Source organism: Leuciscus leuciscus (genome assembly GCF_965113295.1).
Source record: "Leuciscus leuciscus genome assembly, chromosome: 15".
NCBI classification, from domain to species: Eukaryota; Metazoa; Chordata; class Actinopteri; order Cypriniformes; family Leuciscidae; genus Leuciscus; species Leuciscus leuciscus.
Genome location: NC_138739.1, coordinates 36,148,665 through 36,176,497, shown reverse-complemented (window position 1 = coordinate 36,176,497; position 27,833 = coordinate 36,148,665). Strand labels below are relative to the sequence as shown.

General features: G+C 37.1%; 3 protein-coding genes across 3 annotated transcripts; 2 read left to right on the top strand and 1 right to left on the bottom strand.

Moving 5' to 3' along the window:
* Positions 1–108: 108 nt before the first annotated feature.
* Positions 109–11,027, top strand: cand2 (cullin-associated and neddylation-dissociated 2 (putative)). Its single transcript, XM_082137707.1, has 15 exons — positions 109–297; positions 1,494–1,637; positions 1,711–1,865; positions 1,940–2,063; positions 2,143–2,399; positions 2,718–2,823; positions 2,960–3,105; positions 3,303–3,589; positions 4,718–4,859; positions 5,143–6,645; positions 6,789–6,884; positions 6,998–7,167; positions 7,303–7,467; positions 7,608–7,715; positions 9,834–11,027. The coding sequence occupies exons 1-15, from the start codon at positions 230–232 to the stop codon at positions 10,056–10,058; spliced, it is 3,696 nt and encodes a 1,231-aa protein (XP_081993833.1). The 5' UTR covers positions 109–229; the 3' UTR covers positions 10,059–11,027.
* Positions 10,861–12,937, bottom strand: rpl32 (ribosomal protein L32). Its single transcript, XM_082137709.1, has 4 exons — positions 12,798–12,937; positions 12,047–12,147; positions 11,486–11,667; positions 10,861–11,037 (listed from the first exon to the last, which is right to left on the bottom strand). The coding sequence occupies exons 2-4, from the start codon at positions 12,140–12,142 to the stop codon at positions 10,908–10,910; spliced, it is 408 nt and encodes a 135-aa protein (XP_081993835.1). The 5' UTR covers positions 12,143–12,147; positions 12,798–12,937; the 3' UTR covers positions 10,861–10,907.
* A 3,173-nt stretch (positions 12,938–16,110) lies between these two features.
* On the top strand, positions 16,111–27,827 carry ssuh2.2 (ssu-2 homolog, tandem duplicate 2). Its single transcript, XM_082137893.1, has 13 exons — positions 16,111–16,269; positions 16,575–16,627; positions 17,090–17,179; positions 17,258–17,327; positions 21,404–21,533; positions 21,620–21,680; positions 22,609–22,727; positions 22,824–22,886; positions 22,961–23,049; positions 24,844–24,936; positions 25,035–25,140; positions 26,096–26,203; positions 26,557–27,827. The coding sequence occupies exons 1-13, from the start codon at positions 16,247–16,249 to the stop codon at positions 26,698–26,700; spliced, it is 1,149 nt and encodes a 382-aa protein (XP_081994019.1). The 5' UTR covers positions 16,111–16,246; the 3' UTR covers positions 26,701–27,827.
* The last annotated feature ends 6 nt before the right edge of the window (positions 27,828–27,833 follow it).

The following is a 27,833-nucleotide window of genomic DNA, read 5'->3' as shown; positions in this document are numbered from 1 at the left end:
CGATTCTTCCGTCCCCGTCCTGCAGTTCACACTGACTGCAGCAGAAGGCGGCAAAAGCGAGTTAAATTAATATATATCAGCCGCATCTCTATTTATAACTTTCCGAGAGTGTCATATGTCCCAGTCTGTCCAGTGTCCAGCCAGGCGCTATGGTCTTCATCAAGCTCAACTTTCTGTAGTAATTTTTACATCGTCATTCAGTGAAGTTCGTTACTTTTAAAAAGTCAAGATGTCGAGTGTCACCTTTTACATTTCCAATCTATTGGAAAAAATGACATCAACTGACAAAGACTTTCGGTAAGACAGCGTGTGTGTTATAGACGCATGTTTCAGACTCACGACTAATGTTTTCAAAAATAGGCCAATGACAAAGCAGTTTGTTTGTGGCTTAAATAATCATTTTCAGATTTATATTAACCCTTTGAAAAACAGTGAAGTGGAATAAACATTGGCTACTTTTGTAAATGTAAATTGTAGTGGACATTGGCTACTGAAAACGATGATTTGTTTTGCATGAACTTTTAACTTATGTTTACAATTCAATACACTATATTTTATTTGTATTTTGGTTAATAATTGGAAATGTAAACCCAGCCAAACTTAATTAAATATTAAACTAATTAACATTAATTATTTCTGTCACGATTCCTACATAATTAAGTTTCTAATTTGCTGTTCCCAAATTATGGAAGCCCATTTCCGGCATATGAGGTGAAAAAAAAAATTTTTTAAATAAAAGTCGTGATATTTAAATAAAAGTCGAACGACATACTGCGTCATAAATATGACATGGTAAATCGAAATTATGACATACTAAATCAAATATTTTAAAATATTTTATGAAATGAAGTTGAAATGATGACCTACTACTTCATTATTTAAGACATAATCATGATACATAAAACGTCATAATTATGACATAAAAACGAAATGATCACTTTCTGCCATATTTTTTACTTTTTAATGTCATTACTATCATTCGACTTCGTATTTCATATTTCAGCTTTTTATGTCAAAATTTTTACTTTTTAATGTCATAACTATCATTTCGACTTTGTATGTCATATTTTAAGTTCTAATGTCATAATTTTTACTTTTTAATGTCATAACTATAATTATGACTGTCATATTTCAACTTTTTATAAGAATATCAACTTTTTAACGTCATAACTATCCTTTCGACTGTATGTCATACTTCAACTTTGTATTTCATAATTTTATACTTTGTCATAATTTCGACTTTTATCTAACAATTATGACTTAGTGTGTCATCATTTCAACTTTTCACATAATATGATTTACAAAAGCATGTTTTTTTCTTTATGTGGTAGAAATGGGTTTCCACACCAAACAGTTTTGCTAACTAAGTACCACTATCTCGCTAGTATTTACCATGGTAATGCCGTGTGTTTTGGACATGTGCCATGCAATTTGAGTAATGTGGTGGTGAAGAACACCAAAACTGATGAGCACTTTGCTGAAACAAATGAAAGGTTTATGGCAGCCAATGACCTGATGATGGAGCTCCAGAAGGACTCGATCAAACTGGACGAGGAGAGCGAGAGGAAAGTCGTGACCATGCTCCTCAAACTCCTGGAGGACAAAAACGGAGAAGTGCAGAATCTGGCCGTCAAATGGTATCTTCTCCCTCAGATTTTCTTCCGAACATGAACGTGATGAAATAATCACGATTATTTCTGGTTCGTGTAGTCTTGGTCCTCTAGTGGGAAAGGTGAAGGAGTGTCAGGTGGAGATGATGGTGGACACTCTCTGTTCCAACATGGTGTCCAACAAAGAGCAGCTGAGGGACATTTCCAGCATGGGCCTGAAGACCGTCATCGCTGAACTGCCATCTTCATCTGCTGGTATCATGCTGACATTATAGAGATTTCCGACTTTTTAGGATCTCTTTGGTTACAGTTGTTGTATTGTATTCAAGGTTTGAGCCTTACAGTCAACGTCTGTAGGAAGATCACGTCCCAGCTGATTGGAGCATTGGGAATGCAAGACGACGTGTCCATTCAGCTGGAGGCTTTGGATATTCTCTCCGACATGTTGGGCAGGTTGGTCAAAATGCCTTATACTTGCATTAAAAAGTGTTTTATGAACATGCCCCCATCAGCCTAATGCATTGTTCGACAGGTTGAGCACTCCTCTGGTGAGCTTCCATCAGTCGATTCTGACCGGTCTCCTCGCCCAGCTCATGAGTCCTCGTATGGCTGTAAGGAAGCGCTCTATTATCGCGCTGGGTCACCTGGTGCCAAGCTGTAGCCCTGCTCTGTTCACTCAGCTCATCGAACACCTCATGGGCGAGCTGTCCCGCGGGCCGTCCTCCTCCAGCGTGCGCACGTACATCCAGTGCTTGGCCACGGTCAGCAGACGAGGAGGACACAGAATTGGTGAGAGCTGCTTTTATATTTATGCTAGAAGAATTATGTCTGTCAATGTTGAGGGACTGTAGTATTAACGGTGTGACCAGCAGAGGGAGCTGAAGAGACTAGCAAAGATAAAATGAATCTAGTTAAAACATTGGCTGATAACACTTGATAACGTCCACTATGGTTTCGGACACCACTATAAATGGCCGTCCCCTCAAATAGTGCCCTATTTAAGGGTATATGGAGCGATTTCGGACACAACCATACTAAAATGTCTTTTGGAGATTTTGATATATGACATGGTTGCTGTATTAATATTGAGTCTTTTATGATATGAAGGTGAACACCTGGAGAAGATTGTACCCATGGTGGTGAAGTTTTGTAACGTGGAAGATGATGAGCTACGCGAGTTCTGCTTTCAAGCTTTCGAAGCTTTTGTTAGCAGGTGAAACTACTTCTACATTATTTGGTTTATAACTTTAAAATTCAGCTTTTTCATCATGTCACAATGCTTTCTCTCTCTGTGTGAACTTGTATGTCAGATATTAAGTCAGAAATTCTTTCTTGTTTTTTTTTGTCAGATGTCCAAAGGAAATGTCCCCTCACATCCCAACAATTATCAAGTTGTGTTTGAAGTACATTACCTACGACCCCAATTACAACTATGATGCTGACGATGACCAGGATGACAGTATGGACATTGAGGAAAGAGAGGATGAAGATCAGGGTGATTTATTTGACCATCATTGTGCAATTTTAGGAGTTATAATTCCATCTTTAAGCATACACCAATATGATATTTTTGGAAAGAATTAAAAATCATTACTAATGGTACATACAAAGTAATGTACATACAAAGATGGCGGATGTAGTGCTGCCCACTCTGAGTGTGTTTTTCACAGTCAGCACACTTGTAATCTATAGAGTCTGATGATGAGTACAGTGATGATGAGGACATGAGCTGGAAGGTGCGGCGCTCCTCTGTGAAATGTCTGGAGGCGATAATCAGCAGCCGCAGGGATCTGCTGGTGGAGCTCTATGGATCTGTAGGCCCAACGTTGGTGTCCCGCTTCAAAGAACGCGAGGAGAATGTTAAGACTGACATTTTCTCAGCATTTGTGGCTTTGCTCAGACAGACCCGACACCCTCACGGTCCCAGTTTGGACACGGGAGCTAAAGAGGAGCCGGCGGTCTCTCTCTTGAAGAAACAGGTATGGTTGTGCGCAGGTTATTGACCCAAACTACATGTAGTCCAGTCATTTTAAGCCAAAATGGGGGTCAACCTTGAACAAATTGCAACAGAAGCAAACTCAACTGATTTTGTATCCTCAATATGTCCTGAGTAAGGGGAAAAAAAGCACAGAAGAATCCCATTAGGGGAAAGTTTAGGAAAAGACCCAAATATAGCCTATTTTACGCCGAGTCATTCTTTTTCTTACGTGAATAGGGTAACATTTTTAACCTTTAGATATCACCATAAAAATGACTGAGTTGATTACTTACATCAAGACAAACAAAAATTGTATTACAAGTTTTTTGAAATTATTTGTTAACATGGACAAATGGTGCATAATCTAATTACGTATGTGCTGGTTTGCATAAATACCACAACAGATCTAAACATTGGGTCTAGCCTGGTGAAAATGTCTTGTTGAATCTGGTTGACATATAACAGTAAAATACTTAATGTTAAGGTCTGAATGGAACCCATTTAGGCTACCCATGAGCATTAATACATAGAGGCAGGAAGAAGTACTTTAGAAACCAGCCTTTATTAATTTTTAAGAGATTGGGTTTGAGGCTGGCTCCGTGGGACTGTTTCTGGGGGACGAGTCTGAGGGAAGAACTGGAGACAATGGTAAGGAGAATGCAGAAGACAAAAGGTAAGTAAAATAAAAAGTGAATCCCCAGAAACAGTCCCACGGACCCAGCCCCAAACCCCATCTCTGGAATAATAATTAATAAAGGCTGGTTTAAAGTACTTCTTCCTGCCTCTATGTATTAATGCTCATGGGTAGCCTAAATGTAAGTAATGTTTGTCTTGATGTAAGTAATCAACTCAGTAATTTTCATGGTGATATCTAAAGGTTAACATTTTTACCCTAGTATTCACGTTAGAAAAAGAATGAATATGCGTATGAATAGGCTATATTTGGGTCTTTTTCGAAACTTTCCCCTAATGGGATTCTTCTGGAGACTTTTTTTTCCCTTTCTCAGGACATATTGAGGATACAAAAACAGTTGAGTTTGCTTCTGTTGCAATTTGTTCAACCTTTTTTCATAAAATGACTGGACTAATGGTGCATATCTCCTAAAATAGCTCTCATCTGCTTTTACAGGTACCGACAATAGTAAAAGCCTTACACCGACAGCTAAAGGAGAAGAGCTTGAGAAGTAGGCAAGGTTGCTTCAGTCTCTTGACAGAGATGGCTAATGTGCTGCCCAGTCAACTAGGAGAGCACATACCTGCCCTCCTTCCAGGTCAGATTAAAAGATATTTAGCATTAAATGCTATGCTATAACCATGTCTACACTTGACACGACCGGTGAGACACACCAAAAGCCATTAAAACCCAATTTATTCTGAGTCAATGATGATCTTTACTTTGTTGAGTTTAATCACTTAATCTCTATATTATTGTAATAAATTAATACCTGATAATTTAACTATCAAGTTGCCTTTGAATCTTTTGCATCCTTTAAGCAGTTCTGTAGCATATTATTTTCAGTGTATACATTCATTTCAGATTTTCTCTCTCTTTAGGTATTATTTACTCCTTGACAGACAAGTCGACCTCTTCAAATATGAAGATTGATGCCCTTTCTTTCCTCAATGTTCTCTTGAGTAGCCACGACCCAGAGATCTTCCACCCACACATTAATGTGATCTTACCAGCGGTGATCCAATGTGTCGAAGACCCGTTTTATAAAATCACATCTGAGGCCCTCCAAGTCACCCAGCAGATTGTCAAGCTCATGCGGCCGCTGGACAAGCCCATCTCTTTTGATGCCAAGCCCTACATAAAGAATGTGTTTGCTTGCACCTCGAAGAGGTTGAAGGCAGCTGACATAGACCAAGAAGTGAAAGAGCGGGCCATTTTCTGCATGGGCCACATTTTGAGTCATTTGGGTGACCAGCTTGGTGCTGACCTGCAGCCCACCTTGCAGATATTTCTGGAAAGGCTTAAAAATGAAATCACCAGGCTTATCGCAGTGAAGACTTTAACTCTCGTCGCGTCCTCGCCACTTAAAATTGACCTAAGACCCATTTTAACAGAGGGGATTCCAATGCTTGGATCCTTCTTGCGGAAAAACCAGCGGGCCCTTAAGTTGAACACGATAACAGCCTTGAATGTGATGGTCACAAACTACAGCGACAGCTTCAAGCCCCCTATGATAGAGTCCATACTGAGTGAGGTACCTGCTTTGATTCAGGAGAGCGATATGCATATCTCACAGGTAGCCATAACACTGATCACGTGTATGGCCAAAGTTTGCCCGTCCTCTTTGAGCAAAATTGGGGGGACGATCTTACCTGAAGTGCTTAACTTAGTCCACTCTCCACTGCTACAAGGAGGTGCTCTTAGTTCAATACTTGAGTTCTTCCAGGTTCTTGTAGCAACAAAGTCCAACAACATGGGTTACAGTGACCTCCTGAAAGCCTTGAGAAGGCCTTACTACGATTCAAAGTCGACTGACTCCATGTCTGTGCATAAACAGTCCTACTACTCTGTGGCAAAATGTGTAGCAGCGTTGTCGACCGTCTGTCCCAAAGAAGCTTCTGGAGTGGTTACCAACCTTATACAGGAGGTAAAGAACCCCAAATCATCCGAGTCGGTGAGGATTCTCTCGTTGTTGTGTCTTGGGGAAATTGGACGGTCTGTGAACTTCGAAGGGCACAAGGAGCTGAAGGGAGTCATGATGGAAGCCTTCAGTTCTCCAAATGAGGAAGTTAAATCTGCCGCATCTTTCGCCCTGGGAAACATTTGTGTTGGAAACTTAGGGGAGTATCTGCCATTCATGCTCAAGGAGATCGGCAGCCAACCAAAGAGACAGTACCTGCTTCTGCACTCCCTCAAGGAAATGATCAGTGCTCTGTCAGCCGAAAGTCTCAAGCCTCATGTGGAGAGCATCTGGGCTCTGCTGTTCAAGCACTGTGAATGTGCAGAGGAGGGCACTCGCAATATTGTAGCCGAATGTTTGGGGAAACTCACATTGGTCAGTCCATCTGAACTCCTACCAAGGCTAAAGAAACAACTGTCCTCAGGTAATATGAGACGAGACACTACCTTGACTTTCCTCAGTAGATAATGGGTTAGTTTCAAAACATTTTAATAAAGTGAAATGTTTGATATACATGACTGGTCTGCACAAAAATAAGCACTAAGCAAGCATTTATTGTTCTTCCAGGGTCTCCTCTTTCCCGCAGTACGGTTGTAACTGCAGTGAAGTTCACTATCGTAGACCACCCTATGCCCATAGACTCACTCCTCAAAGGATGCATTGGTAAACTGCGTATACTTGGTGCTTTTCTGTGAATAATAAATATAAATGATATACATTTTTGGTGAATGCATGATAGATACTGTCTTAAACCCTTGCACCAATTCTGCTATTAGGTGACTTCCTGAAAACACTCCAGGATCCTGACCTTAATGTTCGGCGAGTGGCTTTAGTCATGTTCAATTCAGTTGCCCACAACAAACCTTCCCTCATCCGTGGACTTCTGACATCACTTCTCCCACATCTATACAACGAGACCCAGATCAGAAAAGACCTTGTTCGAGAGGTACAGTAAAAGCACATGAAACCTGCCATATGTGTACAATGTCATAAATACTTATACACAAACCCTGAAAAATAATTCATTAAAAAATTTAATTGTAGATCTTACCAAATTATGGCATGTTAAATCACATCTCAGGTTGAGATGGGCCCCTTCAAGCACACGGTAGATGATGGGTTGGATGTCCGTAAGGCGGCGTTTGAATGCATGTACACTCTGCTGGACAGTTGCCTGGACTGTTTGGATATCTTTGAGTTTCTGGATCACGTTGAGGAAGGCCTGAAAGACCACTATGACATTAAAGTAAGTTATATTTTCGGTGAGGTAGGGATCTGATGCGATTGCATTATGATTTTACATTGTCCAGTGCATTACAAAGGATTAAAGCAAGCATATTTTCACCATTCATTCCCTTTAAGATGCTCATGTTTCTTGTTTTTCAGATGCTGACCTTCATTATGCTCGCCAGAGTTTCTAAACTGTGTCCAGCTGCTGTGGTACAAAGGCTGGACAGATTAGTGGAACCACTGAAAGCTACTTGCACTACAAAGGTAAGACCTAACATGACAGTGGTTTGTAACAAAACATGAGATGTTGTCTTCTAAGCAGTGCTGGGTAGATTGCTTACAAATTGTAGTCATTTACTGATTCTAAATTACATGACAACAATTGTAGGTAGCAACGTAATCCATTACATTACACATTTAAGGTAATATAATGGAAATATAATGACTACTTTTTGATTACTTTTGAACTAACTCGTTTATCACATTGATTTGAATAGGATAATCTTGTACCATATTGATATAAAAATACAAAGAATAAGAAAATATACACCATTCTTTGTTATAAACAATTATACGCAGTTTTCAAATGCATATGATACACACTTTATTGTGTGTAATACATACGTACCCCACACCACTACTAAACCTACCCATGCGTATCATATGCACGTAAAAACTCATTTTCGTGTATAAATTGCTTGATAAACACAATGCGTGCTATAGAGAGGTTCTTGTACCACAAATTAAGATTTCCTTCCCATGAATTAAGAATGCGTTCTCTCCTTTAGGCTAAATCATGGCCACAAATTAAATTTGTTCTCTGGTTTTAGTAAATTAAGGCCACGTTCTTGAATGGCCATGCTCGATTTACTTAACCAGGTAGGCTAACGAATTATTAGTTAATTGTGTGTTCGCTTTAATTAAAATTATTAAAACATGGTGGCGTTGGGTGGGAGTAATGAATTGTTAATTCGTTATGCAATCATCATATCAGTGCAACTAAAAAATTGTTTATGTGCCTGTTTTGCAACGGCAGTTATGTTCACGGAAATCTAATATACTTTTTTTTTCAGTTATTGCATTTTATAGGCAAGTTTGCTAAAGGGCAATGTCATGGTTATTTGTTAACATGTAATTGTTAATTGTAATCCATTTCAATGAATAAAAAGTACAGACTGTCACAGAATGTCATATCATAACTGCTATTTATAATCCTACTATTGATACATTATTTCAAGAAATCCAATACAAACAGAAATCTAATAGCCTACTACAGAGAAATGTAATGTCGGAGCGGGATCTGAGTGTTTGTTTTGGTGATTTCAGATATCAACAGCGTTTCTCAGAAATTGCTGATGGCACCTTTAAATATTACAATGTCAGGGTTTTCCAAACTGGGGTTCATGATGGAACTGCAGGGGTTCATGAGATTAATGAAAAGCTATTAATTACATCGTGAATATTTAAAACTAAAATAAATCTTTTTTTTTTTCTTTTTTTTTTTTTTTTAAGTATCTGCATATCATGTGACCATTAAACAACATTTTAGACTTCATTTTGATATTGACCTAATTTATTAACTTAAATTCTTAGGGCTTACTTCAAGTAAATATAGAGTTTCAGCTGACCAAAAAGTTTGAGAATCCATGCATTGCATGTAAATATGAAATGACGTGAATTTGTACATTTTATTGTGTCTGAAAGACAAAAGCCTTCCAGAGACAGAAATACCTGGTTAAAAGTGATAATTCAAATAATAAATGTGTTTGTGAAGAGTTGATTAGATATGCTATTCTAAGATAATTAGATTTCTGTAAATGCATTTATCAAATGTTGTGTTTTGCTCAGTTTTCAGTGATAGTACCATGACTAGTGACTGGTCTGTTTGTGCATTTACACAAACCTGGAAGTTCTTCTGAGCGTATATAAGCAGTAGGTTTTAAAAGAATTTAAAATATATGAAGAAAGTAGTTGGCAGAATCAATGCATTATGAATAATTTACTGCCATTGTGAGAATAGCAAATATTAACTGCAGTCTGAATATGAGTATTTTAAAATGTAATATAACCCAATTACAAGTACTTAATTTTTGGGTTACACTTTATTTTAAGGTGTCATTGTTAGTGTAATTATATATTTAAGTACTGAGTACTTACTATAGGGTTAGGGTTTGGTTGAGGGTTAGTTGCGTGTAATTATGCATATTTTACTGTTATTACAATGGTAAGTACATATTATGTAACAAGGACACTGTAAAATAAAGTGTTACCAATTTTTGAAACCCGATTACATAATCCAGGTAACATGTAATCAAGTCTCTGCTTCTCAGTAAACAATTATGTATATATATATATTTTTTTTTTTTCTTCTTCTATATAAAGGTGAAAGCTGGTTCAGTGAAGCAGGAGTTTGAGAAACAGGAAGAGCTGCGGCGCTCCGCCATGCGTGCCGTCGCTGCCCTGCTGTCCATCAGTGAGGTGGAGAAGAGCCCTGCTATGGCAGACTTCGCCAACCAGATCAGAAGCAATGCAGAGATGGCCACCATCTTCGAGAGCCTTCAAGGAGACCCCTTAACAGGGGCTGTGGAATCAATGGACACTAGCTAGGACTCCATTTATTTTTTTGTGGTTACAAATCCTGCAATGTTCTACAGTTTTGATGTGAAAATAAATACTTTAAGCTTGAAACTTAATTTCTACAAAACCGCATCCCAATTTCGCATACTGTCCATCCTAAATAGTATACGAAGTTAGAATTAGTGCATCCCAAATCATAATGTTGAAATTAGTATTTCGAAGATACCCGGATGGTCTACTTTTCCCAGTTAGAATCCGAAGTGCAGATCCGTGAACACAAACGGCTAATATTGCCCATAACCCATTGCATGTTGGACAAGGATTCGATTAGAACTACAAACTAAGATGTTAGAAAACTACAAACATGGTGGATGTGCGAGTACAACTGTTAAGTAGAGCAGTTTAGATAAAGGGGTTTGAGTGGCTAATCTGTTTCTAATCTGATAAAAAGATATTTAATGTCATCCACATATTTCAACAGCATTGTGAACTTTTGTTAAGATAAGTTTGACAATTAACTTTTAAATGCATCATTAAGCAAATTGCAAACACACAAGGAGTCACAACATTTCTCTCCGAAACAGTAGGACATTGAAATAAATGGAGGATTTTAACGGTGACAAGATGATTGACAGGGCAGTTTAAACGAATGAACCAAGCGACAGCTGTCCGTTAAAGATGCAGTTACGACAAAGTAGTATATGTCCCACAGCTTGCACACTATTCTGCTACACTCATCGTCTTCACAAAAACACAACACACTTTCAGGGCATAGTCTTAAACATGAGTAACAAATTTCAACAAAAAGAAATTATGACAATATTAGAAAATATGGTTTTATATTTTTCACTTTATTGAAAAGACAACAAGATAACCAGATTATTCGTTCTCCTCGCTGCGGAGTCTGGCGTTGGGGTTCGTGACTTTAATGGCCAACTGTGCGGCCCTCTCCACAATCAGCTTCCTGTTCTTTGAGGACACATTGTGGGCGATCTCAGCGCAATGGGTCCTGGAGAGAAAGAAAAACATTAAGGTTACACAAATTCATATATATATTAAAAAAAACACATACATATATATAATAAATGAGAACCAAAAAAAAAAGCCCTCCCCAAAAAAAAAGACTTATTCAAGTTACACTTGTTATACTCTAGTATAGGACCTAGTTATACTCCAAAAAGACTCAAATACAAGCACTAGTCACTTGTAGCAGATTATCTTCCACCTGCTGGCTATGGCAAGAGCTAGAGGTAGAATGGGTATTTCCTCCGCCATGATATTTCTCTGAATTCAACACCTGGGATGAATACGGACAATTCAGCAGGTATGATCGCAGAGACGGATCATTCTAATATTAGTTACATATTCAACCACAAAGAACCACCATATTAAAACGAAGGATTTACACGCAATAATCCTCCAAGCATTGGGTATAAAAGTAGCAAAATCCTTCTTACTTGTTGCTCATCATGAGGACTTCAAGTTCTTTGATATTGTGGACCAGGAACTTCTTGAATCCAGAGGGCAGCATGTGTTTGGTCTTTTTGTTACTTCCATAACCGATGTTGGGCATCAACATCTGACCCTTGAAGCGTCTGCGCACTCTGTTGTCAATACCTCTGGGCTTCCTCCAGTTTTTCTACAAACACACACATTTATATTAGACCATGAATGATTTTAGAAGACTAAGTTAATTGAGTCATCTACTATATCAAGCTACATATGATCTTGAATAGGTTTCGGACAGCTGTTACATTTAAAAAACACTTTCTGCATTAAAAATAAAATGAAAGTATGCAATACAACTCGCATAAATAGTAATACACATTGCATTCATAAAAGATGATTAAGTATTGTGTTAAAAATTACAATAAGGCAGTAGCAATAGATCAAATGTATGCATGGATAAATTGTTTACAAAATCTATAACATGAATCTACAAAATATATAAGGTTAATTTCCACAGCTTTTCCCCGAGTCTCTAAATCACAAATTCCTTGATATTCCAGGTTTCTTACACTGATCTTGACATATCGGTCCGACTGATGTCTAATAAACTTCTTTGTCCTTTTCTTGACGATATTAGGTTTGGTGAGGGGTCTGAGGGCTGCCATGATGCCTACAAAAATGAACAAGAGACAATGAATTAGACATTTTTAAAAAACACACATTTACTAACCATTATTGATGAACAATGACTCATAGTTCTGACTAAAGCAATCTACGTTGACATGTATCATGTACGTTAGCAATGTTAGCAACCAGTATTGTCTTAAGACATGTCAACAAAAAACGAGTTAAACTAAAACACGCGATAAGATAGAAGTGTAAAGCAAAACTTATCGTTTAAAACTACGGTTGAAATCTAAAATATACGCTAAAAATCATGCACAACACATGCAACTAGCACAAGTAACGTTACTAAACATAAAATGCGTGATATTAGACTGATTGGACGCTCATATTGAGCATGGAAGTATTAATACATTTTTTTAATTTTTAATTATATGGGACTCTGATGTTATGTTAAAGACAGCAAAGCAGTATTCATTATATTCTGTGACTTCAGGGTTTCATGCAGATCACACCAATGGCCGCCATGTACAAACCCCGTGTGATCATTCATATAAATACCGCACATAATATCGCTCTACGAGCCGCAATATCGGCACATTTGAGTGCAGTGAACACTAACACAGCGATATGGACTACGAAACGTTTATTTTCATCAGAATGTAAAAGGATGAATTAAGATTTGATTCCGCTCACCGTTCGGCCTGCCTCTACCGAAGACAGTCCTGAAGAAGAGAAGGAAGTGACGCAATGACGGCCTGGAAGTAACATCAGGCGCCGGAAGTGGCTCCTGCTCTGAAATGTGGCCGTGCGCAACATTGCCGCTGGTGTGTTGTTGTCAAACTGCTGCATGCATGTAGTTTGCAAGTGTGGATGTTGGGTATAACAGGGAAATTATGTTTCAAATTATTGCAGTAATGTATTTTTGGTACATATATTCTGTCCTATGTTTTAGTAACCGAATAAACCTTCATTCATTCATTCAGATTTTACCAATATAAAACATATTTTCAAGCTTAAAACAAATATTTTTCAAAATCTTTAAAACTTTTCCCCTTTCTTTGTACAATTGGTTCTTTTCATCCCAAGTTATATGTACTGTATTAAGTATGTACATTTCATTGCAATTGTGTTTATTCATGTGTATTTATAGTGATACCTCAGCAATAAAAAAGACTGCTTTTTAAAGTCCCCATGAAATCAAAAGTTTTTTGTAGTTTGGGGCTTTCAGTATTGTTAGCCTTACTGTAATCTTTAAGCTGGTGCACCAAAACAATGACAAAATTACATTTTAGACGATATAAGCATTCAAAACTTACAGTCTCTCACTTCTGCCATTAGAGTGGTGAAGGTATGACATCACTTTGTAGGCCAAAACACAAAAGCGCATTTTAGCACTTTATCGTCTCAAATTCAATTGGGTTTTTTTGAGTGGGGTTTTGGTTAAATGGTTGAAATAAGGTATGTGAATCTGGTGAATGCAAGCTCAAGATAATTTCACGTTTTATTCCACAACATAAAATACATCAATATTATCCCCACTCGTGATTTTTTGAAGCTGTTACATGTCTTGAAGAAGGCAGTTGATAACAAGTGGCTAAATGAGACTACAGAGGCAGTCGAGGAGATTAAACGTCATCACGCCGAACAGATAAACTCAGTCCGCTTTTAATTATGCTTTAATTATGCCGTTATGCTTATAATTGTGCTCTTACAAACTACTTTAACTCAAACGTTCAGGGTAATGATGGTGACGTTAAAGTCGTGGAACCGTGGTGTAGTTCGTTTATAGCCTACCTTTAGCTTTTTACTTCTAGCAACTGCGTTTAGGCTTCAAAATTCATGTGTTCATCTGTGATAATTATCTTGATGGACAAAAACATGTAAGTATCATAAACTTTTGTTGATCACAGAGCTTGTTTTTAGCGATAATCCAAAAGCCTACGGGAAAATCCTATTGGGTTTTTGTCGAGGGAACCAGCGTGATGCGAACTGCCGGCTGGCCCACAAAGTGACGTCATACCTGCACCACTCTATATGGATCAATGATTTTGATGACATCACACTGCACTTCAGCTTCTCATCAGATTTTCTGTCCAATCAAATGCTCTCTAGATTCTGAAGCCCCGCCCCCTACACTATAGGCTGAAATCGGTCACTTGTTCACACATTTACTATTTTCTACATGGTGAATGGCACACATTGCATTATATAGGGGATAGGGAACGATTCAGACTGTGTAATATGCTTTCCATTGGGGCGAATGAAGTCCGGTTTCATGTTAGTGTCACGCGACACGATATATGCGCGAGTCAGTGCAGACCACAAAACGTATCGGACCCATTTGAATTCTGCACAGAATGCTATATTGTAAAGCTATATGGAGGAGAAACAGTTAGAGATTTGGAGGAAACAGCGGCTTTATCAAGCTGTAATATAAACTAAACGCTATTGGCTATTTAAAAAAAGGGGAGGTGCTGTTCAATATTTTCCGCCCTGTCTTCCTGTTTCAGTGGAAATAACGTCAACACACTGAATAATGCTGCGCATTTCAAGGCACTTTTAAAAGTAATTTTCCAAACCGATCTCAAGAAAAAAAACTGATTTTGTTTGAACTCAAACAATCTGCATCTGAAAGCTTATTCGGTTGTTAAGTCGTGACGTAACCAATACTCTTTCCGGGTCCAAAGTCCAGGTCCTCTCTACCTACCTACCGCTTTCGCTAGTGTTTTGGTTATTATTGAGTGTTTTTACAATGCCGCAGTGCTGTGTCCCGTGTCCCGAGCTAACTCACTTCAACCTCGTAAATCTTCTTTTTCATTGATGCCTGGACTCTACCCTTAATTATGCCACCTGAGTGATGAGCTACACTAACCACTCTGTTGGTGTTAAAGGAATTTAAACCCTTTTTGACCGCCAAGGGTGCCTCACTAAGAAGGACGTGATCGTAAATAAATTTACAGGTTCCACCGTTGTTATTTCTGGACGAGAGGAGCGCTTGGACCCAAAACGTCACGCGTGACGTCAGACTTAACAATCGGATAGGTAGCTGACTTGTTGGCTGCATCCAAAATCACATAGCCTACTTTCCTACTATATAGGCGAAAAACAGTATGTGACAAAATAATGTCCGAATTCACAGTAGGCCTACTCAGGCAAAAAGTACCCGGATGACCTAATACTTCCAGTGAGAATCTGAAGTGTGGACATCCCACGAGGCCAAAAGATTTATGAATGGAAATGAAGCGACTGAGGCTCGTAGGTCATGTGACAGTAACAACATGGCGGGTATACGTTCGAATTTCAATCACGTTTATTCATATTCATAGAGCGTACTTTGTTTTACTGTCGCGAAGTAAATTCAAATTCAAATGTACCTACTCAAACTACGCGATTTCGGCCGCAGTAGGCTATCCCACGATGTAATGCATTCAACTCTATTGTCCATTTGATGAGTTTTAACATTTTATACAAAAACTTCAAACTCAGTTTTATCTTGCTGGATTAAAAATGTAAGTAACGAGGTCATGTGAGTTGCTGTTTTGTATCATCATTGCACGATGTCAGTGCTATTAAACAGCAGCCATTCTGAACATAACTGATTGCAACAATAACAGGATTACATTGATTAGTAGGCCAACCAATTGATTTTGAAGAGTGACAAAAAAAAAAAAAAAAAAATTAAAGTCTAATTGAAATTAATATTTGTTTTTGAATTGTTTGTCCTCTACATAAATTAGCGCTGTACAATCACACACAAAAAAAAAAAAAAAAAAAAAAAAAAAAAAAAATACTGCTAAACCTGAAAGACACGTTATAGCAAGGCTTCATTCCAATAACCGTAATACATGTTGGTACGCAAAAACATCTGTTACATGAAGTCAACACTTTTGTCGACGTTCAATTATTGATGCTAAAGCTTATAAACAAATAATCATTAAACAAATTTTCTTTACAAAGTAATAGTCTAGGGAGTTAAAATATTGATGTTTGCCATGTCAAATGTCCTCTAAAAGTCTCAACTTGATATTAGCTTCATGATGTAAAAATATCAGGTTACAGTGCTGCTCTTCCGCTTTCTTCCGTATTAACTCTCGCTTCTCACAAAACGAAAGTTATTTGTGGATCGCGCTGAAGGAAGGAGGATGGACAGGACGCATCTTCTGAGGTATGGTCGACAAACTTAACGAAATTAGGAAGATAAGTCCGTTTGGATGATGGTTTTATCAGAGAATCGCCAGAAATGTATTGACATAAACGTAACATCGTGCAAAAGTGTTATCTCGTCAATCTAGCGATACAAATATATGACGAACTAAAGGCAACGAGTCGTTTGAGTGTCTTTTTCTTTCTTTCTTTCTTTCTTTCTTTCTTTCTTTCTTTCTTTCTTTCTTTCTTTCTTTCTTTCTTTCTTTGTATTTTGCATATGTGGTAGTGGGCTAATGAAAACATATTGTTTTGGTTTTACAACAGTGACCAGGATGGAGACCACACTGGCCCATCATGCCCTGTTGAACCATATGCAGGTAATCAAAATTATTTCTAAAAAATGTACTCAAATATCCCTAGACAACCGTCTTACATGAGCAGTTGTATACACATTTATAGGTAACACTTTATCATGTCCTTGTTAAACGTTAAATGATGCATATTTACATGTCTAAACTATAACCCTAATCCAAAATGTTATCCTAATCCTTAGTAAGTGCTGAATGTAGTTAATTATTACTCATTACTTAAATAATTACACTATATCAAGGATAACCAAAATAAAGTGTTACCCACATAACCACATCACATAATAGAAACCTTATATAGGTCACCCCGTTTTCACTTCAACAAAGCGTCTTTTAGCATAACATTCGAGAAGCATGTTTCCCGTTTACGTTTCTACTGTTTCCTCATTGCACGAAAAACACAGTAACAGCCTTAAAGCATGTTTAAAGAAGACAGTAGGGTGAAATAAATTTGTGATGTACATTAAACAGACCCGAACACAGTGCCAGGCGATGGGGCGACGGCTCCTCCTGCAGATTTAATGCCTGTTGTTCCTGGATATGAACGTTTGGGGCCTAATGGTGAGAACAATTTCAGTAGCTTCATTTGAAACGGAGAGCAAAATGTTGCTAATGTTGGATTTGTTTTTACATCCACAGTCATTCCACCGGCATATTTTGGATCGGCGCAACCTCAAGCCCCATCCAGAGCTCCAGAGGGACGCTTTGAGTAAGAACCGCAGCACTTACACAATAAAATCAAAGTTTTAATCACTTAAATGATAAAATACACATTATTATAAATCTAGAGCACATTCTTCACTCTCTTTATTGGTGCATCAGGGCTTAAAATGCCTCAGTAAGTGGAAAATAGAAAGAAATATTGCCCAATGTGTCTATTTTGTTTTGTTAAAAATAACTGAAATGCACATCACTTTGCAATTGTGATTTCCAAGCTTGTAATTAGCAGTTTGATTTTAGATGTCTGGACATGTTTATGATTGCTCCTGCCTTGCCTGACTGGTTTTTTTTGTCATGGCATGAATTCATGAATGATATTTATTTATTTAACTCCACCTTGTTCCTTTGTCATTGCCATAACACTAGACCAATGGTTGGTCATGTATCCTGCAGCATAGACTCATACTTAGTAGTGCAACATATTTAAATGCAGCATAACCAGGTAAAAGAAAGAAGAAACTAGAGTCGGCAAGACATTTTATGATCGATCAGCCCCTCTAATGATCATTGGAATAGGAAATAAACTGTATACATAAATCATTTATGATAAATGTATAAATAAATATGTAAGGATAATGAAAAGTAATAAATTATTATTGCTGATTTAATGAATGCATTTTTATAAAGATTTTATATTTATATTTTCTGTTTTAATTTGAATTTTAGTTAAAGTTTTCATAATTTGGTTGTGTGTTTTTGTCATTATTATTTATTTTACATGTGTATGAAGTGTTAAGTTTAAATTTAGTTTATTTTTATTTATTTTAGTACTTCAACTTTAATGAAAATGAGAAATGTTGCCTTGGAAACTACCTAAATATAATAATAAGTTTACATTTTTGTAAATTTTATTTGATTTCAGTTAAAGTTATGGAGCCCCGCACATGATGACATGCAGGAAAAAAAAGTAAATCGTGCGACTTCCCCCTGTAGTCAATAATTGTATCCCTTAAAACTTATATTTGATCACCAAAATTACATATTTAAACTTTTTTTCCTTGCCTCATTTAGTATTCACGGTTCTATGAATATGCAAATGAGCCCCGCCTCCACTCACTCGCTCCAGCTCTGAGATCCACTCGTTGACGATCACACGTTGACCTGATTGGTTACAAGGTAGTTTGTGACGTCAGAAACACCAGCGAATTCAAACCGTGTTTTTGAGACTGTCTTTGGTTCACTGCAGTTTTGAAGAGACAATACTCAGCAATGGTGTTGACTTATGAATTTACACATGGTTTGTCTTAAAGGCACACTATGCAGTTTCCGTTTTTCTCAAACAGCGACCCCTAGAGTCGCTGTGGAGTACTTGTATTTAACGTTACTGTCGTAAATACCACTCACGCAGAGCAGTCTCTGCACTCTTCCGACCGCGTTTTCTTCATCGAGACTGCCATGATTCACGTCTGAAATGCGTGCTAGTGTCTTCCATAGAGGCTGCTTCATATGTTGTTGATGTATGTGACGTCGTTAGTGGTGCAACGGATCATCATTGATCCGTGATCCGTTCGGATCAATATCTTCGGTTCGGCACACACGTGATCCGCGGATTAATTTATGAAAAAAAAAAAAAGTTGTGCGCATGTTCAGTCCACACACAGCGTGGTCATGGCGAGCGGACGAACGGAGGAGCTTGAACGCCCCGCGTCATATAAATCCCCTGTATGGGAGCATTTTGGCTTCCCTGGAACACGCGTCTATTTCGCTTCAAACGCTCGCTTTATCATTATACGCGCGCGGCGCGTCCTATTCGCTTTGGACGCGCGAAAGGATTCAAGCTGTTCAAGCATCGAACTAGACGCGAATTTGACTCTCTATTCGCGTATGGTGTGAACCATAGACTGTAAAAAATATGAACGCGGCAAAATGAACAGGCTGCGATGTATGCTGGAATGTGTGTGTGTGTGTGTGTGTGTCAGACAGAGAGAGAGAGAGAGAGAAAAAGAGAGAGAGAGAGAAAGAGAGAGAGAGAGAGAGAAAGAGAGAGAGAGAGAGAGAAAGAGAGAGAGGCACGGGCGCGATCGAACAATCACACACACACACACACACACACACACACACACACACACGCTGTTTAAAAGCAAAAATTATCTCATCTTTTGGACATTATATTGCATTGGTTTTCATTTCTTGTCCTCAAACAGAGTAATCTGTTTATTTTGAAGTTACACATTCTACATTGATTAAAAAAGAAAATCAAATGTGTTTTTAATGGTAGTATCATTTTATATGATTTATAATTCAGATGAGAATAACGTTAAAGTTAATTAAAATTTTAAGGAAACAAATATATTGATCTGAAATATAGCAAATTAATTTTAAATTCATTCAGGTAGCCTACAATTACCAAACATATCTCAAGGTCATTTGAATAAAGGGTGACAGTCTTTCATTATCAACTGTTGTTGTGGACTATATACTGGAGAAGTATTTGTTCTCCATTTGAGTGAGATGTTTTTATGTGGCTAATTGAGCAAAGTGCTTCCATATATTTTATTATTAGTAGTATTAGTTCAAGAATAAAATAAAAATATCGGATTGATATCGGTATCGGCAAATAGCCGATATGCTGCGGCATCGGTATCGTATCGGAAGTGAAAAAGTAGTATCGGGACATCCGTGGAAACACATCAAGCATGGCCACGCATTTGAAGCGACATCACCTCAGTGTTTCACTGACAGGAGCTCAACGTTGCACAATCAGACCGGGCTAAAGCCATCACAAACGCTATCAGTGTGTTTATAGTCACGCTTCATGGAATGAACCCGTCGCACACCCACTGTTGATTTTATATATTTTAATTTAATATTTTAAAAATGTTAATTAACAAAAAGACAAAACTTGTGTTTATTTGTCTTGTCTTTTTTTTTTTTTGATCCGAAAAATGATCCGATCCGTGACTCTGATCCGAGAAACGATCCGAACCGTGAGTTTTTTGATCCGTTGCACCCCTAGACGTCGTGTCGTAAAGCAAGTCGTGATTCTCGCGAGATTTGTCGGGGCGCCACCTCTCAAACTTGCATTGCTGGTTTTGCCGGCGGGATGGTTCGCCCTACTACGAGTTCGTTTACCATCGAAATGATTTCGAAGCTGTTATATTAAGGTACAAATCTTGCATAGCATATTAAAAACACTACATAGACATATAAATAACATTAAAAACTTGATTTTCACGACACGGGGACTTTAAAATGAGGGAACAAATTAGTAAATTGTATGCACGATTTAGTAAATCAAGGGAACAAATTATTATATTTCACCGCTGGAAAGATGAACGTGTATTTAAATTGGGTCATTTATGTAGTAGAAATGTGAAATTATTTTAGAAGTTGGTGTCTTCTAGACTTGAGAAAAGCCAGAAAATTTATTTATTTTTTAACTCCCAGAATGCACTTGCTTCGCTGCCCTACGAGGACACTCCCAAGCCACACCTACCGGTTACAGAGGGCAGTGTCGGAAGAAATTATACAACTAGGCTACTAGTCGACTCGAAACTGAAAAGACGGCGTTTTATCGTGAGATCCCCCTATGGGCGGGTTGAAGACATGCGGAACGAGCTCCTCCTACTGGCTGGAGTCTCTCGCCTCTGGACAAAAAGCCTCAGATGACGCTAAATGACGATTTTTGTGTCACCAAAGTTTTTTTTCCAGACACACAATACAGAAATCTCTCGTCTCAGGGGGACATGAGGGAGGGAAGCACGGTCATTCCAAAATACTACCAGGTTTCTACTGATACAAAGCTTAATACTAATCGGTGAAGTATCCCTTTAAAAGGAGGGAAAAAAATAGAAAATGTTGTGCTTGATTTAGCAAAACAACGGAATGTATTATGATGTCATGCGCACGATTAACACATTTTTTTCTGTATGTCATGTGCTGGGCTCCGTAAAAAGGGATAGTTCATCAAAAAAATTGAAAATTCTGCCATCATTTACTCTCCCTCAAGTTGTTAAACCTGGCTTGGTTCAAATGGCCTTTCCGTGTTGAAATTCCTGAAGTCAAATGCCTGATAAATGAGTGGTCAAAAGTTCACATGCTAAAGTTCACGTGTCATGTCCTCAGGATTCCTGCGATCAGTGAAGAACTGGCAAAGGAGGCCTTCACACAATATGTCTCCAGCAAATGCTGTTACGGCTCTAAACCGGCCAGAGAGATGGTGTTCACAGACCTGCAGTCCCTCAACACATATCGGGTCAGCATCAGCATTCACAAGCATCATGTCAAACTATATATATAGATGGTGCCATGCTCACACATGCTGAATGTTTGTCCTTATAGTACCGGTTGGAGACTTTTACAGAGTCTAGAACCACAGAGTGGGACAGCGAACCATACGATGGTGAGCAGAGTCACATTTTCAGTCTCAACTACTAATATACACACACACACACACACACACACACACACACACACACACACACACACACACACACACACACACACACACACACACACACACACACACACTGGCTGCCTGTTTTTGATTCTGTCAGTAATATACTTGTTTCAACGATTAAGACACGAATGTGTAAGTGCGAAAATAAGTGTACACCAAATGTTTTAACTAGTAATTTTCGTACTTGTTGTGAAAAGTAATGCGCAAAATCTCATTCAAACTGAGAGCTGATATTGTCCGAGTCAGAAACATAATAAAGGCACAGATAAATGTAACATTTATTACAACATGAGAAGATTGTTTCAAGTTCACTTAAATAAAAACTTGTTTTAAGATTTTATAAGCCTATTAAATGTAAACAATTGTGGCTTTCAACCATACAGCAATGTTGAATGGCGACAATAGCTCATTTCATTCCCTTAAAATTGAGAAAAAATCCTCCAAATTTTACCATATACATATAATTATGTTGTTTCTACATTCATTTAGAGATTCAATGTAAAAAAAAATCTGAAATTATGTGAGATGTGAAAAATGTGAGATTAAAGGTCCCTATATATATATACTGAGTGTACAGTATATACTGTGTGTATGTATATATATATACTGTGTGTATATACTGTGTGTATGTGTGTATATATATATATATATAGAACCACACCAACCTATTACGACCAACCAATGGTAGTTTAAAAGTTTTTACCAGCTGGAGCAAACTTTTCCGGAAAGTTTGGCTCCAAACTAATTTTCGGCCTGATTTAGTTCACATTACACCAGTTAATTCTTAGATTTCACTTGAAGTATATCGGGACCTTAACAGCACTAATTTGTATATATATATATATTGAATGTGACTTGATTGACTGATCAGGTCAGGTGGTGGATGGATGCGGAGTGCCCCCAGGTCCATGGAGTATTCCTGTGCCCATCCCGGCCCTCTTTAAAGACTGCGAGAAAGCCGTCCGCGTTCCTCACACGTCTACTGTCAAAGTAACACATTTCAGTCTTCCATTCATCACATTCATCACATTCAATGAACAATTCATCAATGAACAATTCGTTTTCGTTGTTAAATTCAAAATTTAGGGTTGCCATTCATGCCTGAATCTTGGGAGATCTGCATGCGGAAGATGCGTAAATTCTGGCAGGGTAAGCATGACGACATGACGTTTTTAATATTTCGTGCTCTCTATTTTTTCATTATAATATTTCTATTGTTACAGACTCGATGTGGACGCTGTAGTGGCACGGGTTGGACTCAGTCCAGTGAACGGCAACGCTGTACGATGTGTCGGGGCTCGGGCATGATTAAGTATGGAGTCATGGTTTTGAATAAAAATTTCAGCAAAAATGCAACATTACACTGTTAAAAATAAAGGTTCTTTATTGGCATTTATGGTTCCATTAAGAACCTTTAACATCCATGGAATCTTTCCATTACACAAGAGGTAGTTTATAATGGAAACATTTTCTTTATATTTTTTAAATGCATTTATAAAGTGTCATAAAGTCAGAATTGCGAAATTTAAACTCGCAATTGTGTGTTATAAAGTCAGAATTGCGAGAAATAAACATGCAATTCTGACTTTTTTCTCGCAATTGCGACTTTATATCTTGCAATTCTGACTTTATAACACACAATTACAAATTTATTTCACGCAATTCTGACTTTAGAAAACGCAATTCTGACTTTATAACACGCAATTACAAATTTCTATCTCGCAATTCTGACTTTATAACACACAATTACAAATTTCTATCTCGCAATTCTGACTTTATAACACACAATTACAAATTTATATCACGCAATTCTTACATCTTTTCTCCGAATTGTGAGATATAAACTTGCAATTGCGACTTATAAAGTCCAATTCTAAGGAAAAAAGACTGACTTCATATCTCCCAATTGCGTGTTATAAAGTCAGAATTGCGAGATATAAACTCGCAATTGCGTGTTATAAAATCAGAATTGAGAAATATAAACTCGCAATTGCGTGTTATAAAGTCAGAATTGCAAGATATTAACACGCAATTGCGAGTTTATATTTCTCAATTCTGATTTTATAACACGCAATTGCGAGTTTATATCTCGCAATTCTGACTTTATAACACGCAATTGGGAGATATGAAGTCAGTCTTTTTTCCTTAGAATTGGACTTTATAATTCGAACTTTTTTCTCGCAATTGCGATTTTATATCACGCAATTCTGACTTTATAACACACATTTGCGACATTATATCTCGCAATTCTGACTTTATAACACACATTTGCGACATTATATCTCGCAATTCTGACTTTATAACACACATTTGCGACATTATATCACGCAATTCTGACTTTATAACACACATTTGCGACATTATATCTCGCAATTCTGACTTTATAACACACATTTGCGACATTATATCTCGCAATTCTGACTTTATAACACACAATTACAAATTTGTTTCTCGCAATTCTGACATCTTTTCTCCGAATTGTGAGATATAAACTCGCGATTGTGAGTTATAAAGTCGAATTCTAAGGGTTTCCTCAGATCTGCGATTGCGACTTTATATCATGCAATTCAGAATTTTTATCTCCCAATTGCGTGTTATAAAGTCAGAATTGCGAGATATAAACATGCAATTCCGAGAAAAAAGTCCGAATATCAAGTTTATTTCTCAAAATGTCGACTTTATCTCACAATTCTGACTTTAAATCTCGCAATTGCAACTTAATATCATGTAATTCTGAGAATTGCGAGATGTAAACTCGCAATTGTGAGAAAAAAAGTTGGGAATTGCAATTACCTTCTTTATTTTTCATTCTGTGGTGGAAACAAGCTTCCATAGGGAATAGTACAGAGGGAGGGGGGAAAAAATCGGATGGTTTTAAAAGCTTTTTTTTTTTTTTGGAGGAGATTTTTTTGAGGTGATGACAATAGTAAACATAAATCCAAAGCAAATACTTAACATTTGGGTTTAAATTTAAGATATCTTGCTTGGTGAATGTGGTATTTACCTATCATACAAGACATAGCTCCTTATTGCCAGAAACATTACAATGAAAAAAGACCTTTAATGACAGAAATGTTAACGGTGTGTTAAATGATCTGTATTCCAGGTGTCATTCCTGTGGAGGAGTCGGTTCAATTACCTGCAACACATGCAAAGGGAAAGGAAAGCTCCTCTGCTTCATCAAACTAAAAATCACATGGTGAGAAGACGTGCAGTTAGCACCACTAATCAGCACAAACAAGCTTATGTACTTTATTATTCATGCTTTTTTCTCTCTTTTCTCTCGTATCTTTTCAGGAAGAACAACATTCATGTTGCTGTGATTGACAAGCGTTCTGGGTTCCCCGTTGAATATCTCGACCAAATTGCTGGAGAGAAGCTTCTAACTGATATGGCTAAAATGGTGAGCAGAAAACATCATGGTGTTCATGATGCCTTTGTTATTCGAAGGGGTTTGTCTGAATTTTAGGTTATTATTTTAGGTTATTTGAGATCTGAGATTGTGTATATATTCATATGTATATTTGAGATACGACCGTTTACACGCTAGTGATGTCTGTTAGGTGTTCAGAAACTTGAAACCTGCTGTGTAAACTATTAAAAACATTTATGTTAACTGAAATAAAGCTGAAATAAAATTAAATCCAAATATTAGATGAAAAACTTCAACTAAACAAAAATGAGAAATGTTGCCTTGACAATAAACTGATACAAGTTTGAAGCATTACAATTATTAACTGGACATAAATAAAACTAAAACTGAAATAAATAAATAAATTAACCCTTAAATGGCGATATTTAAGAAAAAATAAATAAAATGACAAAAACGTATAACAAAATGAACTAAAATTAAACTAAAAATCTATACCAAAATGTATTTAAAACACATTTATTTCATACTAAGTACACTACAAATCCGTTAACATATGTACTGACGTATTGCTTGAGTCTTACTGAAATAAATATTATAATTAAACTTTATTTGGAGTACTTCTTTATTGCACAATGCACATTTCTTAATATTAAGCCTAAAAATGTTTTAATATAACTATTAGTAAGGATAGTATGATTTCTGTATAATATCAGTCTTTAAATGCAAGATATTTAAAGTGTATCTGAAGTATACTTGCAATAGTTCCACTTTAGCATCAAATATACTTAAGTATATCTTTAGTTGGACCTCAGCACTATTTCCGTACATTCCGTACTATACTAAAGTACATTAAATGGAAAAAATGCAATAAAAAACACATGATTTGACCCCTTTAAAACATCTTCAAATTGAATCATTTACAACAATTACTTTACAACGTAACCCTGTTTGGCTTTGCCACTAAAGTTTGGACCAATCGCTGCAGGTCTATCCAGTCGTGAGTTTCCCGGACAGCTCTGTGAACGCAGCGTCTGAAAGTGCCGTGAGGGAACATCAGGCTCAGTTCTCCACCACCTGTAATATTCTGCAACAGGTTGAGTATCATTCATTTGATAATACAAATCGGTGCTTCTGTCTCTTTAAGGCCACATCTCGGCCTCCACTCTTCTGGGAATTAATGAAATGACCTCTTCCCGTTGGCTCACTCCCATGGAATCCTTAAAGAAACAGGAATAGAGCTTGCGGTTAACAGCAAGTTGTTTGTCATACTGTCAAGCAGTCTGAATATCCCCATATATTTAAACAAACTAAACACGAATATTGAAAACCATACCATGCTCTTCTCTAGAGAACTGGACAATAAAATGCATTTGATACAGAAAGTTAGAGACAAAGCATAAGCTCTAACCTTGTGTGTGTGTGTGTGTGTATGTGTTTTTTTTCCAGAGGCAGACCATTGAGCTAATTCCCATCACACGAGTGCATTACACCTGGAATGAAAAAACCTACATTTATTTTGTATATGGTACTGAACACAAAGTTTACACCAAGGATTATCCTGCTAAATGCTGCTGTTGCTCCATCCTTTAAACATGCAGTATATGCCACTGTCACATGTTAAAAGAGCTATGTCATCTTCATATGAATGATTATACATATTTGAAATCATTACAAAGAAACGGTAGGCAAATTAAAAAAGACCATGCTTTTATATGAGTTTCTATCCTAAATTTGAGACTTTTTTTCCCTCAATTCCCAGTTTATTACTCACAGTTCTTACTTTTCACCTCAGAATTGTGAGATCTGAGCTTGTTTCAGTCCGAATTCAAAGTCTGAATTGTATTCTGAAAATAAATTGTAAGATAAATACTTGCAATTCTGAGGGGAAAAGACAGAATTATGAGCTATACCTGTAAACTCGCAATTGAGAGAACAAAAGTAATATTGTGAGATAAAAAAAAATCAGTTTCACCTTTTTATTTTTTGTATTCCTTGGCAGAAAGAAGCACAATTTTCAATGCACAATAATGAAAATTATGACACATGCTTCTTTTTTTTAATTATAAAATCTTAATGAACCTTAAAAATAGGCTTTATTTTATTTTATTGTTACATTTTATTTTAGTGTAAAAAATTATGCTACACTATATTGTTGCCTGTCATATCTTCACTTTTGCTAAAAAACAAACAAACATTCACTGTCAAGTTATTTTGAAATACTTATTTTAATAGTTGTCGCACATAGACCATTATGAAAGTGTACTGTTACATTTTTTTTTCACATGTAGTTTTTCTTTATCGCTTAATTTTGTTATGCAATAATTTGTATAGATATGCATCGTTTGTATACACTACAAGCTGATCCTACAGTCCTAAAGGGATAATTTACCCAGAAAGCCGTTTTAAACGGTCTTCAAAGTTTAGTTCCAGAACTGTACGACTTTCTTTCTTGCACAAAAACAAAACAAAATGAGATGTTAGTCAGAATGGCAGCGTGAGTCTCCATCCACTTTCATTGCATCCTTTTTTATAGAAGAGAATGACGACAGACGCGTCATTCTGCCGAACATCACATGTTGTGTCTCACGGAAGTCATACGGGTTTGCAACGACTTGAGCGTGAATAAATGAAGGAACTTTATTTTTGAGTACGCTGTGCCTTTAAGGACTCTGTAAATTCTGTGAGATGTAGCGCTTCATTAAAACAGCCTGTCAGAACTTTAT

What these genes read in the sequence shown, in the direction of transcription:
- ssuh2.2 (XM_082137893.1), top strand. Translation starts at nt 16,247, where the DNA reads ATGGACAGGACGCATCTTCTGAG. An exon ending in GGACAGCGAACCATACGATG is followed by an intron (nt 21,681 to 22,608) that starts GTGAGCAGAGTC and finishes TTGACTGATCAG; the next exon opens with GTCAGGTGGTGGATGGATGC. An exon ending in GATGCGTAAATTCTGGCAGG is followed by an intron (nt 22,887 to 22,960) that starts GTAAGCATGACG and finishes CTATTGTTACAG; the next exon opens with ACTCGATGTGGACGCTGTAG.
- rpl32 (XM_082137709.1), bottom strand. Translation starts at nt 12,142, where the DNA reads ATGGCAGCCCTCAGACCCCTCACCAAACCTAATATCGTCAAGAAAAGG. An exon ending in ACCGATATGTCAAGATCAGT is followed by an intron (nt 11,668 to 12,046) that starts GTAAGAAACCTG and finishes GTGTGTTTGTAG; the next exon opens with AAAAACTGGAGGAAGCCCAG. An exon ending in GTCCTCATGATGAGCAACAA is followed by an intron (nt 11,038 to 11,485) that starts GTAAGAAGGATT and finishes CTTTCTCTCCAG; the next exon opens with GACCCATTGCGCTGAGATCG.
- cand2 (XM_082137707.1), top strand. Translation starts at nt 230, where the DNA reads ATGTCGAGTGTCACCTTTTACATTTCCAATCTATTGGAAAAAATGACA. An exon ending in TTCGAAGCTTTTGTTAGCAG is followed by an intron (nt 2,824 to 2,959) that starts GTGAAACTACTT and finishes TTTTTTTGTCAG; the next exon opens with ATGTCCAAAGGAAATGTCCC. An exon ending in CATACCTGCCCTCCTTCCAG is followed by an intron (nt 4,860 to 5,142) that starts GTCAGATTAAAA and finishes CTCTCTCTTTAG; the next exon opens with GTATTATTTACTCCTTGACA.